Source organism: Balaenoptera borealis (genome assembly GCF_965194805.1).
Source record: "Balaenoptera borealis genome assembly, chromosome: 1".
In the NCBI taxonomy this organism is placed as follows: Eukaryota; Metazoa; Chordata; class Mammalia; order Artiodactyla; family Balaenopteridae; genus Balaenoptera; species Balaenoptera borealis.
Genome location: NC_138860.1, coordinates 193,201,206 through 193,226,380, shown reverse-complemented (window position 1 = coordinate 193,226,380; position 25,175 = coordinate 193,201,206). Strand labels below are relative to the sequence as shown.

The following is a 25,175-nucleotide window of genomic DNA, read 5'->3' as shown; positions in this document are numbered from 1 at the left end:
AGTCCGGATGCTGCCTTGTAGGCCTGCCTGTGAAACGGAGAGGTCAATGCCCGCCTCTAGGAGGCCTGTGAGGGGACAGGATTCAGCGTATCCTCGGCCTGGACCAGCATCTGATACAGAGTGAACACGGGGTGGATATGTGGTGGACATGTCCCATATTATGTGTAGCAGAGACAACAGGTTACACCATAGACACGTAGTAGATCCGGAACAGAGACACCATAGACACGTAGTAGATACAGAGCAGATATATCATAGGTGCGTAATAGATACATAATAGATACAGAACAGATACACAGCAGAAATTCACATGTAACAGACAAGTAATGGGTACGCCATAGCATCAACACTTGCTAATAATGGTGTATCAAGAGTGTCCCGCCTGGGGTTCACTTCGCTGTCTGTGGGATCCTTTTCACAAGGGAGGACTGTTATGGGGGTTTGGAAAAACAGTCCAATTTTCTTTCCCTGTCTCCCCCTTTTCCTTTTTTAGCAGACACATCAGAGCAGCGTTTCCTGTCTGGTGGGTGGAGGAGTGTCCTTCTGGGTTGGGCCCTAAGGAGGGCGACGGGCTGGGGGAGGGGGTGGGAGGGTGGTCCTGGAGCCAGTCCCCCCCACCCCTTGCTCTGCCCCAGGAATCTTTTGAATTTATATTTTTTCCTCAGAGTCCGGTGTGGGCTTTTCGAGGTCTGCTTACAAGTTTTTGTTCTGTTTTTGTTGGTTTGTTTCTAGACTCCTAGAAATTTCTTGTATTTTGTTCTCTTCTTTATGACAACGTTGCAGAAGTCTAAAGATTCCCCCCACCGCCGCCACCGCCTCACTAAAGGGTCCCAAAGCAAAGGCGTGCAGTCAACTACGAGGCACGACCCCACCCTCACTTTTTCTTTTCCTGTTTTTCTCATAATTAGGCCTCTCTCTCTGGGGAAGGGGCAGTGCTTCTCTTGAGGGAGGGTGGGATACACTGCTGAGATGTGGAGGAGAAGCAGGTGTATCTGCGGGACCTTGGAGATGCTCTCAGACCCGCTGGGGGAGGCCCCCCCCTCGGCCCCAGCCTCACTTTTCTGCCCCTCCCCCCATGCGCGAGGCCGTTACGAACACGTGGCCCCTGCACTCTTTCTAACCATCTCTAATCGATTCATATCAGCGTGACAAATCTTTAATATCATGAAAAAGTCGAATAAGTCATTTTCTCTGGGAAGCCTTCCCCATCGGGTGGGGCTGCAGTTTGCTTCTTAGTCCCTCTTAGAATGGGGCGGGGGGGGGGGGAGTATGGGTACTTGAACATCAGCCACTTTGTCCGTTTAGCCGTTGCTCCGTGAGACCCACCGTGAAGAGATGTGAATATGGCCTTCTGTGTGCAAGGCCCCTGGTGACCGTGTCTGGTTCAGGGACTGGGATGGCGCCACCTGTCCGCGTGGAGTTCGTGCTCTAGAGGGAGGGAAGGCACAGGCGCGTGGCGGAACGGGCCCTGGGAGGGCTGCTTCCACGAGGAGACGCTGTTTCAGCCGAGGTAAGGGGTAGGGGATCTGGCTCTGCCCAGGCGGGAGGGCGCGGGGGTGGGACTGGCCTGGGCCCTGGTGTGGACGGAGATCGGACGCTGAGGGACCTGGCATGGCTGGAGGTGGGGGGAGGAGAGGGAGGCTGGGGCCCGTCCTGGAGCCGTTGTGAGGTGGGAGCTGCGGGGTCAGAGCGGACCAGGCCGGCGCTCCATGCTGAGTGGGGTGGGTCAGGGCCAGCAGGCCTGTGCAGCCCGCTGCTGCCCACAGGGCCAAAGACACGGCAGCAGGGGGTCAGGGAAAGGGGGCAGGGGTCCAGCGCTGGGAGAGGATTGGCAGGACCTGGGAGGACCAGGAAAGGGGGAACTGGAGGGTGGGTCCCACGTGACGCATGTGGGCAGCTGAGCGCAGAGAGATGAGTGTGGACAGGGGGACACAGGCAGGTTAACACGGTTGTGGGCAGGGGGACGCGGGTAGGTGCACGGACACCATCTTCCGAGTGAGGGGAGCAGCCTTCAGGATCCGAAGTGTTTACTCTCCACTGAGTCTCCGCTCGTGGTCAGACACGTCCAGGTACTTAATCAGCCAAGGAGGCCGACAGCTGCTCGGCTGACCCCGGGTTTACTGCTGTTCATCTGCGCGGCCGCAGTGGGTATTCGAGCATCATGGTGCTATTTCGGCCAGGATGCTGAGGGCACGGAGGACACAGCGCTCGTGGGAAGGTGGGCGCATCACGGTGCCAGCCTCTCAGGCACTGAGGCCACGTCCTGTCGCGTGGCTGCAGAGGGCGTGCAGTTGTGTGTCGTGGCCTCGCTGCCCCTCTCCCAGGTCTGGCGCTTCGATCCCAGAAAGGAGGCGGCGCTCTGGCCTTGTGCTCGCAGACGACCAGGAGCTGGCTTGTCCCTGGCCAGGAGAAGCGGCCCGCAGGCTGCTTGCAGACGTGGACCCGGAAGGAGCTGAGGGGCGGTGGGGGGGAGCCGTGGGCGTGCCCGGGGCTTGTGGCCGATAGGACGGGGATTGTGCTGGTGTGTGCGGGTCTCGCTCAACGGCCGTCCGAGCAGGATGGATTTGGGACGAGGTGATCACGTGGCTGAGAGCCGCGAGGAAGAGCTGGCGGCTGCTCTGAGACGTGGTGTGGGGACAGGAATCCTTCCTCCAGGGTGGGCAGGGCTGTCCACGAGGACTGGGATGAGTCCAGGGCAGGGGGAGGGCCCTGCCCGGTCCCCAGCGTGGTCCCAGGACAACAGCAGGATGAGGGAAGGGAGGCCCCGCCTTAGTCATCTCTCTGTCTCTCTCTGTGTCTGTGTCTCTCTTTCTCTGTGTCTCTGAGAGGCCTCCCTCTCGTTCCTTGTTGGACCAAACACGGTTGGGGCAGGCAAGCCGCTGGGGGCTGGGCTGAGTGAGAGGCACACCTGAGGGCTTCCGTCATCACATCTTCCCTCTGACTCTGACCCTCCTGCGTCCCCTTCACGAGGACCTCGTGATGACACTGGCCCCCAGATAATCCAGGATCATCCCCTCCCAGGGTCCTTACCTTAATCGCGCCAGCGGAGTCCCTGTTGCCGTGTAAGGTGACACAGGCACAGGCTCGGGGATTAGCACGGGTCATCTCTGGGGGTGGATACTCAGCCGACCACAGGGGCTCCCTGGCTCCCTCCAGAGGGATTCCTGGAGTGAGAGCGAGACCCAGACGGAAGGCGCTGGCGGGCACACTGGGGGTGGGGCGGGGGCAGCCTGGGCGCCCCCTCCAGCTCTCTCCGGGACCCCTGGCCTTGGATGGCCTCAGTTTGCTCATCTGTGAAGTGGAGTCCACGGTAGCTGCCCCTTTCTCCTCTGATGATCAGAGGTTGTAACGGGTATTAAAACACCCTAATCACAACCGCTGAACTGAGCTTCATCAGGGTGCCCGTGGAGCGGGCCGGGCGTGGGGCAGGGAGAGGGTGCTGGCAGCAGCTGTGACGCAGGGGCTGATAGCGGCTCGGCCTCGGAGCCGCACCTGGGCTCGGCCTCTCGGCAGCCCTGTTCACAGACCTTCGTACAGACCCGCCCGAGGAGGCAGGGGGAGCCCAGATCACGGCCTGCGGGTCGTGTGTGTCCCTGAGATTTGATCCTGTCGGTGTTGAGAGCCACACAGGAAAGGCGATGGCTTCCCAGGGCCTGGGCTGGGGACGGGGCAGGGAGGCTGTGGCCAGGCGCAGGCAGGAGGCGTGGGGAGAGTCCAGCCTCAGCTAGAGGCAGAATTGGTGGACTTGGTCGCTGGCTGGGCATTGAGGGAGCGCAGGTTTCTGCCAGGGGGGCCCCGGGAGGGGGAAGAGCCGGACAGGAGGGGGCGTTTCCTAAGGGCTTCCGTGAGTGACCAAGAACTGAAAACAGATTCTCTAAAACTGAGGCAGGAGACCCAACAGCCAGGACTGACCCCGGCTCATCCTCGGGCGGCCGGACCTGCTTCTCTCTCTGCAGTGCTTGTTTCCTCAGAGGGGCTTACCCTCCGTCAGGCGCCTCGTCAGGGTCCCTGGCTGCTGGGTCACACCGCCGCCTCGTGCCCTTGGTCACTCGCCCACCTTCAAATCATCACTGGTGGAAAGCCCTGCACGTGGCCTGGCCTGGGCTGGTGGGCGTGGAGCCCTGCGGGGGGAGGTGTAAGGAGAGGGACCCCACCCCCACCCCCGCCCCAGCCTCTTTCATCTGGTTTCCGATCGGCTCCTAAGGGCTGGTTTATCCAAGAGAGCCACCCTCCCCGCCGCTCGCTGCTGCCACTGTGGGTGGCCACCGGCCTGCATCTGGGGACACTCACTCTTGAGCGCTGCCCCCGGCGCCCCGCCAGCTCACCACTTGGACCTCAGCCCTGCCTGGGACGAGTCCCACCCCCGCCAGAGCCTCTCTGAGCTCCTGCTTCGGGGGGTCCAGATCCTTTCCCCAGTCCTCGTTCCTTATGATCTCATCGTCAAACTCAGGATTTACAAGAATTTGGCACGTGTGTGTGTCCAGCCTCCTGTCCAACCATCTGTCCATCAAGGCTCCCAGATTTCCACCCGAGTGGAAGAGATCAGCGCAGGGTGAAGGGCAGGCTGGCTTCCTTTCAGGAAGGCCGGGAGCCTCCCCGCACACACCGCGTTCCGTCAGTTCTAGGACGAGCCTCCCGCTTCCTAACGTGGCTGAAATCGGGGTGCATGGGGCAGGTCTGGGTGTCCCCGTTTAGCCGGCAACGTTTTCTTTCTTTCTGGTGCTTAAGATCACGGTGTTTCTGTCAGTTGATGGCCTCTTAGGTTGGATGAGGAATGTCACAAAGGTGGGCTGGCGTCAGGCAGAGGGAAGGTTGGGCGCGGGCACGGACGCAGGCCTGCAGGTGGGCGATCCTGAGGGATGTAGGTCTGCGGTGTTGATGAGGACAGGAAAGGTTAAGGTCACTGGTGTTGAGCTAAAGCAATGGGGACCTGTGGCTCAAATCTTTGAGGGCGGGGGAGATGGTGTTGAAGTGTGGAGAGAGGGGAGGGAAATGGCTGGGGGGGGCAGCCCACCTCCCGTCCCTCTCCCCTCCCCAGAGGACGGGTGTAGGGCCGGAAGTTCCAGCCCTCTAATTATGCCTTGGACCGTGACGACAGCCCCCAACCTGAAGCCAATCTCATCAGCTTACGGAAGACACTCAGGACTCCTAGGGTTTTAGGAGGCGTGTGCCAGGAGCACAGTTGTGATAACTGCATTTCCACCCTCTTCTCGGGCTGTAGGGGTCCCGCTCACACGTCCTCCAGCACACGGGCTTGTCAGAAGCTCTTTGCAAGCAGAGCACGTGTGAATGGTCCCACATCGTGGCCTTGGTCTGATCTCCTCTTTACCCCTGAGGCTAAGTAAGCATCTTCTCACTAACGGGCTGTTTAGGACCCACTGCTGTCGGGTGCCCGTCCAAGTCTTTTGCTTAGTTTCAAAATCAGGTTGTTTAAAAACAACTTAATCAGCTGTGCATCTGTTTTCCTGCTTTGCAGGAGCTCTTTGTGTGTTGTGGATGTGACACTGCCAACATCTGCCCGCACTCAGCGGCTTGCCTTTCCACTCTTGATGAACAAAAACTGGACGCTCACTCTACAATTAGTGCTTTTTGTGTCCTGTTAAAGAAATATCCCCTTAACCCCAGGTCCTGAGTATTTTCTCTCCTGCCCAAATTGCAACTTTTCATTAGTCCTACATCACCTGGGAGTGAGTTTTGTGTATGGCGTGAGGTCGGGGCTGAGGTTATCCGCCCCCTCCCGCCCCCTGCCATGGTGATAACCAGTTGATCCAGGACCACTTATAGCAAAACCCATCCTTTTCTCACCACGATTCAGTGACATCCTTATCATACATTGTCGGGGGTGGGGGTGGGCTGTTTCTGGACTTGTTCTGTCCTGTTGGCCTTTTACACCAGTATCACACAGTTTTAACTCAGCTTTTTTTTTTTTTTAATTAATTTGTGTACTTATTTTAATTTTTTTTGGCTATGTTGGGTCTTCATTGCTGTGTGCAGGCTTTCACTAGTTGCGGCGAGCAGGGGCTACTCGTCAGTGCGGTGCACGGGCTTCTCATGCAGTGGCTTCTCTTGTGGTGGAGCACAGGCTCTAGGCACGCAGGCGTCAGTAGTTGCAGCACATGGGCTCAGTAGTTGTGGCTCGCGGGCTCTAGAGCACAGGCTCGGTAGTTGTGGCACACGGGCTCAGTTGCTCCATGGCATGTGGGATCTTCCCGGACCAGGGATCGAACCCATGTTCCCTGCATTAGCAGGCGATTCTTAACCGCTGTGCCACCAGGGAAGTCCCCTAACTCAGCGTTACAATAACTCTTAATATCATTGTGTTTTAAGTCCTGCAATTTTGTTTTTCTTCAAGAGTATCTTGGTTGTTTTTTGCTTTTTCCATTTCTATACGAATTTTACAGTTGGTTATAAGTTTCCCAAAACCCAGTGAGATTTTTTATTTGGATTACATTCGAGTTCATAGATCAACATGGGAGAATTGACATCTTTACAGCATTGAGGTTTCCAATCCATGAAAATAGATTTAACTTTTCTTTAAATTCTTTCAGTAACATTTGTAGTCTTCTGTGTAGCAGTCCTGCACAATTTTTGTTAGATCACTTCACTGCCGTTTACTTTTTTTTTTTTAAAGAAGTTATTAGTGTTTGTTTGCTTCTGGGTGATTTTTAAAATTATTATTATTTATCTATTTTATTTTATTTTTGGCTGCATCGGGTCTTAGTTGCCCCGCAGCATGTGGGATCTTAGTTCCCCAAACAGGGATCGACCCTGCGTCCCCTGCATTGGAAGGCAGATTCTCAACCGCTGGACCACAGGGAAGTCTCTGCCATTTACTTTTTAATGCTGCTTTAAGTGGTGTTCCTTTTATAATTTTGTTTTCTATTTGTTTGCTTATAAAAATGTATGGAGAAGTGCAGTTGATTGTTGATATTGAACTCTTGTCCAGCAACCTTGTTAATTCACGTATTAATCCTAGTATTTTGGGACTTCCCTGGTGGCACAGTGGTTAAGAATCCACCTGCCAATGCAGGGGACACAGGTTTGATTCCTGATCCAGGAAGATCCCACATGCCGTGGAGCAACTAAGCCCTTGCGCTACAACTACTGAGCCTGTGCTTTAGAGCCCGCGAGCCACAACTACTGAGCCCGCATGCCACAACTACTGAAGCCTGCATGCCTAGAGCCCGTGCTCCGCAACAAGAGAAGCCAACACAATGAGAAACTCCCGCACACTGCAACGAAGAGTAGCCCCCGCTCGCCGCAACTAGAGAAAGCCTGTGTGCAACAACGAAGACCCAACGCAGCCAAAAATAAATAAAATAAAATAAATTAAAAAAATAATCATATTAAATATGAAAACCAGCTTTTAAAATTTATCTCCACGGTGTATTTTGTGACAATGGCGACTCAACGAACCCAACGCAGCCATAAATAAATAAATAAATAATAAATAAATAAATAAATAAAATAAAAATATATATATATATTAAAAATCCTAGTATTTTATCTGCAGGTCCCTTTGGGTTTCCTATATACACTGCCATTTCACCAGTGAGTTTTATTTCTGTTTCCAAACCTTCAGCTGTTGCCTTGTGGCACTGGCACTGTTTATCTTTCCAAAACATTGAGCCTGTGTCCAAAACATTGTGGAACAGAAATGCTGACAACCGGCATCCTCTCATTCTAGATTTCAGTGGAAAATTTTCAAAATTTTACCATTAAGGATGTTGTTTGCTGAATTACTTTTCTTTCTTTTGTAAATTCCCATCATCAAATTAAGGAGTTTCTATTTTATTCCTAGTTGAGGGTTTTTATCCTGAATGACATAGAATTTTACCAGATGGATTTTTTTTTCATCTGTTGTCATACTTTTCTCTTTTATTCTGTTAATAAAGTGAATTACGTTATTTGGCTTTGAATGTTAAACCAACCTTGCGTTCACTTAGTTCACCCTGTTTGGCTATAATGTGTTATCCTTTCTATATTTTGCTGGATTCAGTTTGCAAATATTTGTTTGGTATTTTTGCAACTATGTTTATGAGAGAAATTGACCTATAATTTTCTTTTTTTGTAATGTCAGAGTTAAACATGGAGGTATATTGCCCTTAAAAAATTAATTGAGCTTTTTAAAAAAATATTTATGTATCTATTTTATTTATTTTGGCTGTGCTAGGTCTTAGTGGCAGCTCACGGGCTCTTCGTTGCGGCATGCGAACTCTTAGTTGCGCCATGCATGTGGATCTAGTTCCCCAACCACAATCAAACCTGGGCCCCATGCATTGGAAGGCAGATTCTTAACCACTGAACCACCAGGGAAGTCCCTGAGCTTTTTTTTAATTCTTGGGAAGATTTACATTAAGATTGATGTTATTTCTAAATTAATTATTTGGAAGAATTTATAGCAAAGCTCCACGAGCCTGGAGTTTTCCTTGTGGGAACATTTTAAATTCTAGGTTTAATTTTTAAAATACAGATTAGCTATTCAGATTTTGTATTTCTTCTTTTGTCACCTTTAGTAAGTTGTGTTTTTAAGGATATTTTAAAGTCTAAATCATACTTATTGACATAGTACATATCTTTGTTATCCTTTAAAATATCTTTAATATCTATAGGTGTTAAATTATTGGAAATTTCACTTCTTCTTTTTGTTTTCCTTCATGTATTTTGTGCTATATTAGGTGCATACAGATTTAGGATCATTATATCTTCCTTTTGAATTGACACTTTTATCATCATGAAATGTTGCTCTTTTAGATGAAAAATATTATTAGCATTTATGTCTCCTTTGTCTGACATTAGTATAACTATGACTCTGTGTGTTGGGGGGGAATGGGGGGATCTTACTGTTTACGTGGTGTATTTTTTCCATCTTTATACTCTCAACTTTTCTGTATCATATTTTGGAAACAGCTCTTATAAGCGGAAGTTAGTTGTTGTTTTTGACCTAGTGTGAAATCCATGTCTTTTACTGAAGCATTTAATTCATTTACATTTAACGTCATACTGATAAGTTACAGTTTAAATCAATCATCTTACTATTTATTTTGTAATTGACCTATGTGTTCTTTCTTTTGGCCTTCCTTTCCTGCCTTCTTTTGGTTTAATCAAGTGTTATTTTTTTATCACCCCACCCCACCTTTTATTAGCTTTGTTAAGTAATACTTTTAAAAAATATATTTAAAAAAATATTCTAGGGACTTCCCTGGTGGCACAGTGGTTAAGAATCCACCTGCCAATACAGGGGACACAGGTTCGATCCCTGGTCCAGGAAGATCCCACATGCTGTGGAGTAACTAAGCCCGTGTGTCACAACTACTGAGCCTGCGCTCAAGAGCCTGTGAGCCACAACTACTGAGCCCGTGTGCTGCAGCTACTGAAGCCCGTGCACCTAGAGCCCGTGCTCTGCAACAAGAGAAGCCACGACAATGAGAAGCCCGCACACCACAACAAAGGGTAGCCCTTGCTCGCCAAAACTAGAGAAAGCCCGCGTGCAGCAACGAAGACCCAGTGCAGCCAAAAAAAAAAAATTCTAGTGGGACTTCCCTGGTGGTCCAGTGGTTAACACTGCCTTCCAATGCGGGGGACACGGGTTCGAGCCTTGGTCGCGGAAGATCCCACATGCCGTGGAGCAACTAAGCCCGTGCGCCACAACTACTGAGCCTGCGCTCTAGAGCCCGCGAACCACAACTACTGAAGCCCGCGTGCCTAGAGCCCGTGCTGCACAACAAGAGAAGCCACTGCAACAAGCAGCCCGCACACCGCAGTGAAGAGTAGCCCCCGCTCCCCGCAACTAGAGAAAGCCCGTGCAGCAACAAAGACCCAACACAGCCAAAAATAAATAATAAATAAATTATTTTTTTTAAATAATAATAATAAATAAAATAAAATAAAAAATATTCTGGCTACCTTAGGAATTTTAAGAAACATTGTTGGAATGCACCTTAAGTTACTACTTTTACTATTTCCGGGTAAGGCAAGAACCTTACTACGCTTTAGTCTTATTTATCCCCTTATCAATTTTTATGCTATTGTTGTCATGTGTGTAAATTTTACTTATATTTTAAACTCCACAATCATTGTTAGTGTTGTTTTAAGTAGTGTTCATTCAGATTCCCCTTCCGATGCGCACATTTCTTCCTGCAGCATTGTGCTTACGTCCGAGACCATCTTCCTTCCCGAAAAACTCCCTTTAGTATTTCTTCTAGCAGAGGTTTGCTGACAACTAATTGGTTTTTGTTTCTGCGCACACATCTTTCTGTTGCCTTCGTTTCTGAGGCCATTTTCTCTGGGTGTGGGGCCCAGGTGGGCAGTGATGCTCTCCCAGCACGTCTGCTGCGTCATCTGGCCTCAGCCGTTTCTCTTGGAGACTCGCCTGTCCCCCCGTTATTCCCTTGGATGATTCTCTTTCTTCTCTGGCTGCCTTAGAAATGGTCTTTGTTCTTCTGTTTTAGCAGCCTTGCAAAAGAGGGGGAATATTGCATTTATCCTGAGGTTTGTAGAGTTTTTCGGATCTGGGGCACAGTGTCTTTTGTCTCCGCTTTAATATATCAGCCGTGTCCTTTCAGGTGGTGCCCGTCCCCTGTCCCTTCGTCCCCCAGGCTCCACATCCATGTCTTTTCACCGTGTCCCATATGCCCTCTTGCTCTTTTCTGCACTTCCTTCCGTCCTGGTTTTCCGCCCACTGTGTTGCAATCTGGACCTTTTCTGCTACTATCTCTTATTTTGTCTACCCTGCTCTTAAATCTGTCTCCTGAATTATTCACTTCAATTACTGTATTCTCACTTTGAGAATTTCTAAAATGCTCGGGTTTTTAGAATTTGATTCCTTTTTTTTTTTTTTTTTAAAGGAGATGTAGGGTCAAGGTAGGGTTTTTTTTGTTTGTTTGTTTGTTTGTTTTGTGCTTTTTTTAAAATTAATTTATTTATTTTTGGCTGTGTTGGGTCTTCGTTTCTGTGCGAGGGCTTTCTCTAGTTGCGGCAAGCGGGGGCCACTCTTAATCGCGATGTGCGGGCCTCTCACTATTGCGGCCTCTCTTGTTGCGGAGCACAGGCTCCAGACGCGCAGGCTCAGCAGTTGTGGCTCACGGGCCTAGTTGCTCCGCGGCATGTGGGATCTTCCCAGACCAGGGCTCGAACCCGTGTCCCCTGCATTGGCAGGCAGATTCTCAACCACTGCGCCACCAGGGAAGCCCTGATTCCTTTTTTAATAGATCCAGTTCACAGGTGAAATTCTCTCATTTTACCTGTCTTTTTCAATATATGCTGAATATCTGAATCTCCTGGGAGTCCATTTTTATTGACTGTTTGGTCAAATGCTCCTATTTCTTGGCCTTCCTGGTAACTTTTTACTGAATATCAGATACTGTGTTTGAAAAACTGTAGGAGCTCTGAGTGATGTTATTTTCCTCGTGAAAGGATTTGACTTTATCCCAGCAGATGGAGTGTGGGTGAGTCACCTTGATTCCATTGAGGCTGGTCTGTTTCTCATTTTCCTTTAATATCTTTTAGCAATTGCAGCTGGAAAAGTCGGGGGGGGGGTCACCAGGACCCCAATCTCCAGCTTTTGTCTCCCCAGCACTGTGAGTCAGCCAAAAATCTCCACCGAGCTTTTTTTTTTTTTTTTTAACCTTTTAGCAGCTGCTTTCTGCTTGGTTTCTTGGCCTTTTGCCCCGGACTTGTGCAGCGTAGGACTCAGCAAGTGCCTTGAAGGGCAGCCTGGATTTTTGGTTCATTTCTCCACATTCCCCTTTCCTCTGGGACTTTGAGAGAGCCTCGTAGCGGGGGTCACCCCGCCACTCCAGTGAGGCTGGAGGGCAGAACATGAAACCAAAGAGGTTATTCTTGAGCCTTAAAGATCTGGCAAATTTGTCTGGCCACGTTTGGGGCTTGCTGGGGACCTGTTGCTTTCGCTCCTTTTCTGTTTCTCCTTTTGGAGTGGGACTGACCATCCTATGCCTATCCCAACATTGCATTTTGTTTTCGTTTTTGTTTTTGTTTTTGGCCGCTCCATGTGGCTTGCGGGATCTTAGTTCCCCGACCAGGGATTGAACCTACACCCTCGGCAGTGAGAGAGCCGAGTCCTAACCACTGGACCACCAGGGAAGTCCCCCAACATTGCGTTTTGGAAACACACAACTTTCCCAGGCCCAGGCCGGGGGCGGTTTTCTTGAGGACAAATTGCCCCTTGAGTGTCACCCCCGTGGTTTAGATGATGTTTCAATGAGACTTTGGACGTCAGTGTTGCTGCAGGAGTGAAGGCTTCGGGGCTGTTGATGGAGTGGGTGTGTTTTGCGTGTGAGAGGGGCATGAATCTGGGGGGACCAGGAGCAGATTGTTTTGGACCAAACGTGCCCCCAAATTCCTGTGTGGAGGCCCCGACCCCAGGTGTATGTGGCGATGAGGCCCTTTGGGAGGTAATAGATGGGGTCGTGGGGAGGGGTGCTCGTGCCACAGGAGAAGAGACCCCGGGAGCCCCTCTGCCGAGTGAGCTGGGAGAGGCCGTCGCCAGAACCTAGGCCTCCAGCCCCCAGACTCTGCTGCAGCCCGTCTGTGGGCCTGTCGTGGAGTCCCAGGAGGACCCAGGCGGCCCCTGGGGCTGGCTTGTCTCGGCTGCCCTGAACCCCAGTTTTCACCTGCAGTTGGATCCACGAGCGCCGGGTCTCGCTCTCCGCTTGGCCTCCCGGGAACCAGCCTCGTCTCCCATTCTGACCCGCACGTCTGGCCGTGATGCCGGCCCGTCCTTGTTGTGGTCCAGCCGCCACTGGCTGTCTTCGGAGGGGCTGCGTCCTCAGTCCCCTCCCATCGTTTCCCCCAGCACACTCGGGGTGCCCGTGTTCCCGGCCCAAGGTCTTCTCCCGTGGGCCTGGCCCTGGGCTCCGGGCCGCAGGTGCAGCGGGCCTGGGGGGAACGCGGGCCCCTGCGGCACAGGTGGGCTCTGAGCGGCCCCAGGACTCGTGCTGTTTATAAGAAGTGAGTCCATAAAGGAAGACGTCTGCATGGAGGGGAGGTGGTTCGGCGGAACCCACTTGCAACAGATCGCTTGCAAGTTGGTGTACGTTTTTCCAGAGAATCTTTCTGAAAACATTGGTCAGACATTTCATCAAAACTCAACTCATTTCATGACAAATTTGTATCTTTGTGATGAAAACTGTGAGAAAGTTGAACTGTTATAATAACCCCCTCCCTCTCAAAACACCTCTTAGGGTTGGGTTTCTTGACTGATGGTGTTTGGTGACAAAGGGACAGCTCTGGGTTGGCCTGCCCTTTCTGGGAACCCCTAGGGTGTGGCCCTGGCCTTGCACCCCCTGTGCCTCGTCGAGGTCTGTTCCTTAATGGGGCGTCTGGGGCCCTGTGACAGCAGCCCGAGCCAACAGGGATGGGCCCTCGGGTCTGGATGGCTTGGTCGCCCTGAACCCCGGTGTTGGGTGCCGGCCGGGCCCCTGCTGTACACGGAGGACGCCGTCCGGTCCTCACAGCTCCTGTCCTGGGAAGCAGAAGACCTTTCTTTACTTAAGCATTTCTCTTTACAAAAATCAGGAACCTGGTCCTTCGCTGGATCTCTTGCACGGGGCTGCCCCCCGTCCCTCGGAGCCTTTGTGAGAGTGAATCCGCCACTCGGGGCTCCAGCGCTGGGTCAGGATGCCTTTCCCCTCCCCGCCCCCCGTGGCTGCTCCGTGGCTCCCGTGGCCGCTCTCCTGTCCACGGAGCCCAGCGTCCTGACCTTCAGCCGCTGTGTCCTCACAGGCACGACTCAGATGTCCCTCTTGGCCACCAGGGAGGGTGTCTGGCAGGTGGACTCCTGCAGGCGTCGCCGAGCCCCAGGGGACGTGTGTCTGCCCCGTCGCTTTGCACACAGCGCGTCGCATGGGGGGACCCTCGCGCCTCTTCTCCCTGCCGCGCATGAGGCTCAGGGAAGCGACCCGCATGCTGGCCCCGGTCCCCAGCTTCCTCTCCGCGGGAGGCCCCGCCGGTGCTGCCGGGCCACGGCGCTGGCAGGTGCTCCAGACAGCTGTGGCCACAGCTGATGGGCAGTCCCCCCAAGGGACATCCCCGCAGCACGTGTCCAGAGGCGGCAGTGTGGGGTGGGTCCAGCCGAGCCTGGCCCTGGTCACTCTGTCTTCCCGTGGCCATACCCTGGGGCTGGCCCCACCTCGTCCACGCAGCCAACCACGCCCGGGCCCCGTGTCCCTGCTCCACTGCCCAGGGAGGGGCGACCTGGCCTCGGAGGGAAGCCCCTCTCTGCAGCCTGATTGGGTGGTTTCATCACGTGACGGCCCTGGACCCATGACATCCCTGGGGTTGCCCTTCTTGGATTGCTTTAGACCCAGATGAGGTCAGCACCGCGCCAGCGATGCCAAGGCTTGGGGGCCACGTCGGGACCACGTGAGGAAGACCGGCTTCTGTGGGAGCCGGGCCCGCCGACAGGACCAAACTGCCGCCGTCCCCGCGTGGCTGGTTTCCTGCCAGGGTGGCTCTGAGACCCGTCCCAGGTCTGCGTCTGTAGCCTCAGGCCCCTTTACCTGCCTCTCAGAGCAGCGGGTTCTAAGTCACATCTTCTGCTGGGACACAGATCAGCGAGGAGCAGGAAGCCACGAGGAAGAGGGCCCTGGAGGGTGCGACCCCCCCAGCCCAGCTGCGCCCTGCTCGCCGCTGCCCCGCCTCCAGCGTGGCCCGCAGAGCGCAGGAGGACATGGGTCTGGGTCACACGGCTCTGGGGGCAGCGCCCGGTCCCTCCTGAGACACAGCGACCACCTGTTGTGCGTAGCAGCGGGCCGCTGGATCCACGGTCGGGTGACACCAGCCGCTGGGAAATGCAGGCGAGCTGTGTGGCTCCGTGGGCTTCCTGGGACTGTTTGTCCACACTGGCCACCGTCCCTTGGGACCCCCAGCCTGTGCGGCCACCAGGCTTCTCAGCAGCACCAGATACGTGTCCCATGGCCAGGCCAGCGTCCCACGTAAACCCCAGACTCCTGTTTCTAGGTGGTCACGTGCAGCCTGCAGTAGGAGCCTTTTGGTGGAATGTGTGGTCGGTGAGGGCAGGGCGGCCTGAGCGAGTGCGCTGCGCACTGGACACGGGCCCCGCCCTCCTGGCCGTGGACCCCAGGGGACGCCACTCGCCTGGAGGGGGCCGGGCCTGGGGGCAGCAGCGTGCGCTCTGCTGAGGACCCCACCCCGGGCCCGAGGGACGAGGGCCCCTCACCAGCTCCCTGGCCTTGCCTCGGGCTGGTCACCAACCCGGAACCACCAGGAAGGCGTTCAGCTGACCCACATGCCCCGTCGCCGGAGCGCTCCCGCCACAGTTTCGAGGTGCTCCAGGGCTGTCCGGGGTTTGTGCTGCGCTGGTCACCTGGGCGGTGGGTCCGTGTCCAGCAAACAGTCAGAGAGGCTTCCAATAGCATCATGATCTGCCCTGAAAATTCGGAGCACCCCATGCTCCCCCCCAAATCTGGGGGCTGCCTGGTTTGTTTCAAGGTCTGTTGCTCTAAGCTCCCTTTTTAAAGTGTATTTTCTTCGCCTTGTCAGAGCCCTCAAGATGCTCCATTGCCATAGAAACTGAGCTCATTAAAGTTCCCTGTAGCCGTCCTAATTATAGAATTCCAAAGACAAGCAGAGAGCTTCTTTGAGGGTGTCGTTCAGGCTGAGAGAAGGTGCAGGAGCGGCTGAGCAGACGGGGCCACGAGGACCCACTGTCGTTCCCGCTCTGTGTCCAGAGCACGGGCACCATGGAGGCGACCGGACACCTCCAGGTGCCCAGCAGGCTCTGACTTCGAGCAGCTTTGACTCCGAAGTCGGCCTTGACATGGTGACCGAGATGGAGCCTCCTGACCTACCAGGATACTGGGTGGAGCAGCTGCGGGATCAGCCGGAGCTGCCCACCAGGGCCCGCTTCCCATGGAGGCCTTGCCAGCCCACCCGGCTGGGCTTCAGGACCGTTTACCACTGAGATCAGCCGAATGGGAAGGTGGAGACGCAGGGCCCGCGGTGGGTGCAGCGGGCGGTGGGGCGGGTCATCCCCAGAGCGCCCGCCCCGGGAAGCACGCTACTTCTCTGAGAAGTTCTCTGAGAACACGTGTCCTTTTCTTTTTCATACCGTGTCGGAACAATGCTAACCGAGGGGAAACTGCAGGCAGGTTATACAGGAACTCTCTGAACTGTCTTTGCAACTTTCTGTACATCTAAAGTTACTTCAAAACAAAAAGTGTATATTTTTTTAAAAATGTAGGATGCCCTTCTGTCCCTTGTGGTTCCTGGTAAGTCACCTGGGCACTGCTTTCCAGGTGGCAACATGGGTGTGGACTGGACACCACAGGGGCTCCCCCGCCTCTGCCGGAAGTGGTGCCAGGGTGTGGAGCCGGGGTCTGCCCTGCCAGGGTCTCTGGCAGCACCTTCCTGTCTCTGCCTGGGGTGGGGAGTAATGGAAAGTAGCACCTGAGAGTCCATGTGAGTCAGTTCTCCAGAGAAGCAGGATAAACAGGACGTGTGTGTAGAGAGAGTATTCACTGTAAGGAATTCGTTCACATGGTCACGGAGGCTGCAGGCTGGAAGCAGGAAGAGCCGCTGCCGAAGTTCAGGTCCGAAGTCCATCTGCTGCAGGACTTCCTCTCGCTGGGGGATGTCAGCCTTGGGGTCTCTTCAGGCCTTCGCCTGATCGGACGAGGCCCACCCTCATTATGGAGGGCAATCTGCTTCGCTCAGAGGCCATTGGTTTAAACGTTCATTTCATCCGGAAACACCCTCACAGAAACATCCAGAATAATGTTTGACCGCAGATCTGGGCACCGTGGCCCAGCGCAGCTGACACATGAAATTAACCACCACATTCCCCTCCTTGCCAAGAGGCACCTCCTGAAACCATGCTCAGTCTCTAGTTAAAGACAACAGCACAGTCACACCTCTGTCCGACATTGCACGGCGGTCCTGTGTGCGCAGGACACGCACTGACCCCTCCCCCAGGAGGGCTGGTGGTTGGGAGGCGCCTGGAGGATGTGGCCCCCTCCTGCCTGCTCACCACTTTACTCCCTGGTTCCCCTCCCTTAACTTGCACATCTGCAACTTCTGTCGCCTGGGAGCAGTGTCACATCAGTGCCGTGGCTCCCTGAGGCCGCCCTGCTGGTCTGTGTCCTGCCTTGGGTGTGAAGCGCGTGTCCACAGGCGCTGCTCCCCGCTGGTCAGGGTGCGAGCCAGTCGGGGAGAGGATGTGGGCCCCTGCGGCGGGATCGCATGCAGCGGCCGGGGCCTTTCTGTGCAGACTCAGAGCTCTGTGTTTCTATTAAAATCTGAAACTAGTTTATAACCATGTCGTTGTTGCTGCCTCTGGCCCCTCCCTCTGTGTTTTTACAATTCTGATTGTATATTGTTTACTGCAGCAGTTGAGGCACTTCAAGAGCATGGGACTCACATGTGTTACACAACATATAATGGAGTGGACACGCGTGCCCTTAGCAGCCGACCCGCCCAGCGCTGACCCACTGCCCCTGCTCTTCCACTTACTAGAAGGATTTCATCTCATAACTGCGCATCCTGAAACAACACATTGTCCGTTTGGCTTATTTTTTAGTGTGATAACAAGGGCATCATTTCACAGAGCCCACTTTGTGGACGTCAGTATGTCACTTTATATTGATTTTTTACTTGGTTTGATTTTGGAAGATGCGTCTGTACTGCTGAGCGTAGCTCAAGTCAGGTTACGGCCGCCGGGTCCTCCTGAACAGTCACGCCCGCAGGTCACGTGTCCTCTTGCCGATGGGCCTGGGCGTCCGCAAACACCCTTTGCCGGCTGCGAGCCCACGTGTGAGGTCCCTCGGAGCAGTGCAATTGCTGGGTCCCAGGGAAGCACGCGTCCTCTCGACAATCAATTTTGGCCCCGGTTTAGCCCCTGTCTCGGAGGACAGGCAACTTCCAATTGCTCTGGTCCTTGACGGTATTTGACGTCACGGAGACTTGTTTTTTGTTGACGCTTCTGTTGCTTTTTCCTCGCTGATTTGTGGAAGTGCCTCTCGCATCCTGAATCATTAACCCGTCTCTTGCGTGCGGCTGATAATTGGGACGGGGGTTTGTCTGCCTCTCGGGTGGCCTCTGGATGGACGTGCGTCCTCCCCTCATGGTACTCAGGTGTGTTCCTCTCCTCTTTGGGCTGGTGCTTTTGTGTTTTCAGAATTTTTCTCCCCCTTGGATTGTTAAGATTGTCCACATTTCCTTCTAAAATTTGCCGCTTTGCCTCTCGTGTTTAAGTCCTTATCTTTTGAGGCGACAGCTTGTGTGTGGAGTGAGGCAGGTGTCCGGTCTGCGTGGGCTGCCCTCCCAATACCCTGGATGGGGGCAGAGACCACGGGAGCTTACTTCCCAGGGTCTGGAGGCTGGACGGCTGAGGTCCAGGTGCCAACAGGGTCGGTGCCTGGTGAGGACACTTGGCTCACTCGTCACCTCTCCGGTGTCCTCCCGCCCTGGAGATAGAGCTCGGGGGTGTCCTTCTCTTCTTGTGAGGATGCTAATCCCATCAGGGGCCCTACGCTATGACCACTAACCTCCATCGCTTCCTTAGGGGCCCCACCTCCAAATACAGTCACGTGGGGGCTGGGGGTAGGGCTTCCCCGTGTGATCTGGGAGGACACAGAGCAGCTGGGGTCCAGGCTTTTCTCTCTGTGGACAGCGGGACATCGCCCGGCTTTTCTCTCTGTGGACAGTGGGACATCGCCTGGCTTTTCTCTCTGTGGACAGCGGGACATCGCCCGGCTTCCCTCAGTCCTGCTCCACACCCAGGCGTCGTGCAGGGCTCCGTCCTGTCCCCTCGCTGAGCCTTCCGGCCTGCTGGGGGCTCCCTAATACCCCTTGGCCTCTGCTAGGACATCTTTGAGTCTCTTATTTCGGGGGGCTTTGCTCAGATTTGAAGGGTATCCGGTGGGCTGCATTTTCAGGCTTTCACACGGCACGTGTGTGAGCGCAGGAAAGAGCCAGAGTCTCGTGCCACCGCGTCCCCGGCTGAGAGCCCAGCTCCCTCTGTGTCCCTGTGTCACTCGGTGCCTTATTCCTCCGTCCGCTGGCACAGCCGGGGGATGTGTCCGCCACACGTGGGGCAGTCAGGCCTGTGGACGTTAGCGGGAACCTGCTGGGGGCCAGGCTTCCCCCAAATCAGGCCAGGAGGGCCGCACCCTGTCATCCGGGCAGGGGTCCTGGGGCATCACCAGGGACCCCTTGGAGCCCAGGGCGGATGCGCTGGGGGGTGAGGACGCTACCTCTGGCCGGCCCTGTTCTGTCTGGGTGTCGGCGTCTCGGTTTCCCACTTCGTCTCCCATTTAACGGGAGAGAAGCCGGTTTTGCAGTCACCGTGACCTGGTTTCGGCAGGTTCCAGCCAGAGCTGGTAATTTGCTTGTTTTAAAAACATTCTGTTGCAGTTTCCACGTCAGTATATTCCTGGCACTTCCCTGACTCTCATGAAAGTCGCCTTCACTAGAGAGCTTTGTAAAAGCACAAAGCTTCCCGTTGTATCCTGAGTATTTTGTTTTCACATACTTTCAAAGTGTTTTGAAGGAGCAAAGTTGGAAACGTTTTTGAGGAAGAATAAAGCCAACAGTTCTGCTTATACATTTAGCTCCACGTTTTTAACGAGCGGCCTCCTTCCTCAGGAGTTTGAATTACTGAATGCAGGTTGTGAAAGCGACGGTTTTGGTAACTTTCAATTCAACATAAGTGTCCGGTTGGTTTGGCTTTACTTCTGTCCCTAGATTTGCTCTTCAAACGGGAGCCCGGGACGGAGGAGACGGGATCGTGCTGGCTGGACAGACGCCCGTCTCGGGCTGACCGTGGACTCCCCGGCGGCCAGGGTCCCTCTGAGGACAGTCGGGCGTGCACATCCAGGGGGCCCTCGGCCTGTCGGAGCCTGTCCCTGTGTGGAGAGGGGCCTGGTTTTCATGCCTGGAGGGAAGGGGGTGGAAAGGAAACACGTGGGAGGACACACAGGCCCCGATGTCGTCACAGCCTGACCCTCTGCGGAGGGCAGCCCTCGCGGCACATCCAGGGGCATCGAGGGGTGGTCGACCCCGGGATCGCGTGAGGAGTGGCTGTGGGGACGCAGGCGTGTCAGCTCGGCGGGCGGCCTGTCCCCACCGCACCGCACGTGGCGGAGCTGGGCTCGTGGGCCACTAGGCCGTTTCTTTACCCCTTTCTGCTGTTCTTTCCAGAATCCATCTACCGCCGCGGAGCCAGAAGATGGCGGAAGCTGTACCGCGCCAACGGCCACCTCTTCCAAGCCAAGCGCTTTAACAGGGTGAGTTGCTGTCGAGGCCGCCGAGTTGCCCCCCCGCCCCCCCCAGAGGCGGTGCCGGGCCCTGCTCTGCGCACAGGCGAGGCCTGTGAGCCGCTTTCACAGCCGCTGTCCCTGGGTGACAACGAGCCCTTTACGAGGCTCCCTGAGCCAGGGAAGGTGCCAGCTCGGGTCTTTTCTGATGAACTCGGCCTGTGTGTCCCTGCTACGGGATCCCCGTCCAGGCGCTGTGGCTCCACGGTCCCGCCTGCCTGCGCGCATTCAGAAGGGACGCAGATTTGTCCCATAACCAGGGTGCGTGTGCTACCCCACGGTGTCCCCTGTTGGTCCCAAGGGTGTCCTGCGAAGCCCAGAGCCCGAGACAGCCCTCCAGCCCCCGGCCCGCTGGCCCCGCTGTCCGGCCCGCTCCGAAGGCGCTTTAGCTGAGCATCTGGTGTTTCTCCTCGTGCTGCCCTGTGTCCTGTAGAAACCACGGGGTTCGCGTGGCTGTGTAGCCGTCCCGTTGCTGGCGGGCATCTGCAGGTGCCCCCACGGCCGGCGACCATGTGCCCCGGGGCTGCCGGCACAAAGCACCACAAACTGGGTGCTTCGCCGTTCGTTCTCTCACAGTCTGGAGTCCAAACCAAGGTGGGGCGGGGCCGCTCCCCCTCCCGCTGCCCCGGGAGGGTCCTGCTTGCCTCTGTGTAGCTTCTGGGCTTGCTGGCGGTCCTCGGAGCGCCTGGGCTGGGAGCACAGCCCTCCAGCCTCTGCCGCCTGCTCTCTGTCTCTGCTCCCCAAGGACACCCGTCATGGTGTTAGGACCCAGTCTGACCTCATTTTAACTTAACTAACGGCACCTACAAAGATACTTTTTCCACGTAAGGTTCTGGGTGGACCTGAGTCTGGGGGGACACCACGGAGTCCAGTACAGCAGCCGAGCGCCTGCTGACCTGGGGACCCCCGCATGCCCTGAGCGCTCTGCCCACCCGCCCCCCCCCCCCGTGTGTGCCACCTCCCGCCGGGCACAGCACTCTGCCCTGAAGGTTGTGCCCGCACCTGGCACACAGGAGGTGCACACGACACAGTGGTTTATCGTTTACTGTAATGGGTGACTGGGGGAGAGTCAGCGGGGGAGCCCTGAGTGCTATGTTGGGTGTAAAGAAGGGATGCGGCATGTCTGTTGGGAATGAGAAGGGCTTTGGGAGCCTTGGCGACGTTGGGAGGGCATGGGGTCTTTGGGACATCGGATGCTGTGGGGAGGTCGGGCGTCGCCAAGTGGGGGCAGAGGGCCTGGGGTGCAGGAGTGATGGGCCTGGCCGACGGGTGTGGACGTGAGACTTTCTGGTGAACCACCCAGACGGACCGGGTGAAGCCTGGAGAAATGGAAACGTCCAGCCCCCATGACGCGAGGCCCCCACTGCCCACCCTCCCGTGTTTATTTAAAAAACGGACGACCAGCCAGCTTGCGGCCGGTGGCTTCTCTTCCTGTGCATCTGGGCACCGGCTTGGTTCTGCCAGAGAGGGTCTCAGGCAGACGGGATGGGCCACCCTTCAGGACATCAGAGAACTGCTCGTTCCCTTCATGACAGATTGACTCACAGGCCCACGACGAAGCCCACCCACCCGGCAAGGCCGCCCGGAGGGGTCTGGCCTCTCCCTCCCCGCAGATTCTCGGAGGAAAACCCATTTCTCTGATGGCAGAGCCTGGCGCACCTCCTGCCGCCTCCTCCCCAAAATCTGTGGGCAAAGGCTTCTCCTCCTCAAGGAGGAGGGGAACTCGGCGGTGGGGGGTACCCACTCCAGCCCCGTCTCCACCCGCTCTCCCCGAGCGCCAAGCGGCTTTTCACAAACACCAGGAGGCCAAGGAGGGAGCCGACCCCGAGACCCCCGACAACTCTTAACCAGCCCCGCCATTCACAGATGGGGAGGCGAGCGTGTCGCCGTTTGTCACCAGGCACAGTTCCCACCAGGGTCCTTGGGCTCCACGTCTGAGACCGCACCATCCACCAGTGTTAACTGCGGGGCTGCAAGGTCACCCCACGTGTCTCGGGAGCTACACACCTGGCTCTGCGGGATCAGCCAGACTCACAGGGACAAGCCCACAAAGGAGGTCACTGCTCTCCTTCTTTGCTGTTGACCCAAGGATGGAAGCGAGGGCTGTCGGCCTCACTGGCCCGAGCTCCCTGCCTGGAGCTTTCTCTGCACTGGGCACAACTGAGCTTCTCGAGCAGAGAGGAAGGCTCAGCTGGGGACTCACGGGGGCGCGGGGGCGGCGTCCAGCCCACAGCGGGAGCGCTGAGGTCCTCAGCCCCAGGGCTGTGGTCTGAGCAGCTGGAACGGGGCTGAGCAAGCATCCCCTCCCAGGGGCAGAGAGTAGGTGTTTCAGGCTTTGTGGCCCATGCGGTCTCTGTCACAACTGCCGGACCCTGACTCTGCCTTTACTGTTGCCGTGTGAAAGCAGCCCCAGACGTCAGTGACTGAAAACATGAGCAACGAACCACTTTGGCAGCACGTAAGAGACTTAAAAATATTTGCACCCATTAATCTATTAAGTCACGTGATTTTTCTGAGAAATGAAGCTTGGGGTTTTTTTTAAGTATTTATTTATTTATTTATGGCTGTGTTGGGTCTTTGTTTCTGTGCGAGGGCTTTCTCTAGTTGTGGCAAGCGGGGGCCACTTTTCATCGCGGTGCGCGGGCCTCTCACTGTCGTGGCCTCTCTTGTTGCGGAGCACAGCCTCCAGACGCACAGGCTCAGTAGTTGTGGCTCACGGGCCCAGCTGTTCCGCGGCATGTGGGATCTTCCCAGACCAGGGCTCGAACCCATGTCCCCTGCATTGACAGGCAGATTCTCAACCACTGTGCCACCAGGGAAGCCCGAAGCTTGGGTTTTAAGTTTTATTTATTATTATTATTTTTTGGCCACAGCTTGCGGGATCTTCGTTCCCCAACCAGGGATTGAACCCAGGCCATGGCAGTGAAAGCGCCACGTCCTAACCACTGGACTGCCAGGGAATTCCCTAAGTTTTATTATTTAGTGGCACATTTCTTGAAATGTTGATAATTCAAATCTAGTTTTGAAATAAAGAGCCTTGTGGGGCTTCCCTGGTGGCGCAGTGGTTGAGAATCTGCTTGCCAATGCAGGGGACACGGGTTCGAGCCCTGGTCTGGGAAGATCCCACATGCCGCGGAACAGCTGGGCCCGTGAGCCAGTTACTGAGCCTGCGCGTCTGGAGCCTGTGCTCCGCAACAAGAGAGGCCGCGACAGTGAGAGGCCCGCGCACCGCGATGAAGAGTGGCCCCCGCTTGCCACAACTAGAGAAAGCCCTTGCACAGAAACGAAGACCCAACACAGCCATTAATTAATTAATTAATTAATTAATTTAAAAAAAAACTAGCTGTTTATCCTCAAGCAACCGCTCTCTTTAAAAAAAAAAAAAAAAAAAAAAAAAAGAATTCCAAGCCTCACAAGCAGGCCAAAGCAGGGCTTGCCTATTAACAACAAATAATTATTAAAAAAAAAAAAAAAAAGAGCCTCGTGGCTGCCTCTTCTGGGGAGATGTCTGCACGTGGCCTCGATGTGACTGACGGGTGCTGGAACCCGGCACACTCACGCTGCCCTTGATCACCCGTTGTCCTGGCCTGGGCCCTGGTGAGGGTGGCTCTGTAGGAAAAGGGATCTTTGTTAATTCGTGAAGATACCAGGTGGCTGTGGGTTTGCCCCTAAATATGATCCAAGCATTGTTAAATGGTGTTCTGGAGAAAGCTAAACACATTTATCACGTTGTATAAAAAGACGTGAATTTTTTTAATGGTTCCATGAATGCTGAGTGGTCCTCAGAGGTGACGCCCCTTCCCTGAACCCCGAGTTCACTCACCAGCACTCACCCTCCTCGGGCGGAGATGCCAAGGCCGGCGTTAAACTGGATTGGCCCGAGTCGGAGGTCTGGGGGGGTGGCCCTCTGTCCAGCCCTCTGTCTGGCCCTTGCTGCCGTCCACTGCATCTCAGGCCGTTCCCAGAGGGAGTCCCACAGCCCGTGTTGGCCTCCTTGTGGGAGGGATGGTTCCGGCAACGTGGGGGACTTGGGTACATCCTTCTCTTTCCTTTTACCGAAGTTGAAAGCGGTGGGGCACGCGGGCGCACGCGTGTGGACTTGTCTTCAGCAAACCTTTATTGGGCACCCACTGTGCGCTGGGCACTGTGCCAGGTGCTGACCACATGGCCGTGACTGAGACGTACGCGCTCTGTGTATGGGGAGGGGGCTCCTTCCTGGTGGGAAATCGGCTTCTCGGTGCCCGCTGGCCGCCAGCAGCCCGTCCTGCACCTCAGGCCCACACCTCGTGAGGGTTCGCTCTGTTTCCTAAATGAGCTCCATTGCGCGGCTGGTACTGTGTATCCTTTCTGTTCTCCAGGAGTAATTTGAGACTCTCTCAAAAGAAAGAAATTTGTTAAAAAAAAAAAAAAAGGCAAAAGAGGGTAAAACACAAAAACAAGTTACGGCTGGAAAAAAACTAAATGGGGAACCTGTCGATGTGCGGACACCACGTAACTGCGAAGATGACTTTGGACGCCGAGTGGTGGGCGGGTGACCAGACTTCTGGACACGCTCACCTCCACGCATTTTGTGACATTCCAAAATTACGAAAACTTCTCCAAACAAGCCAGAAATGATCATGAATTTCAAGCGTTTAGAACCAAGAAGAATAAAGATTGACCATTTAAAATCTTTTAAAACGCTGAGAAAAATACCAAGATGATTGCATGGAGCCCCAGAGCAGCTCAGAACCCTGACCGGCCAGACGCCAGGCAGGGTCGCTTCTGTGCTCGTCGTGTAGGTGGTGTTTGGACGAGGGTCAGGCAGCTGGCTCTCCCACCCGCTTCTCGCCTGGGTCACTCCACCCACAAGGGGCCCCTCGGCTGTTCTGAGCGCAGCCT

The 25,175-nt window shown here is 54.9% G+C and overlaps 1 protein-coding gene across 3 annotated transcripts in view; it reads left to right on the top strand.

The window, feature by feature from the left end:
• PRKCZ (protein kinase C zeta) overlaps positions 1 to 25,175 on the top strand; it is a 99,176-nt gene that overhangs the window by 46,840 nt on the left and 27,161 nt on the right. For all 3 annotated transcript variants that reach the window (XM_082404402.1, XM_082404401.1, XM_082404403.1), the window contains one exon: positions 20,179 to 20,264. In XM_082404402.1, the coding sequence (XP_082260528.1) occupies positions 20,179 to 20,264 (86 nt within the window). The remainder of the gene's footprint in view (positions 1 to 20,178; positions 20,265 to 25,175) is intronic.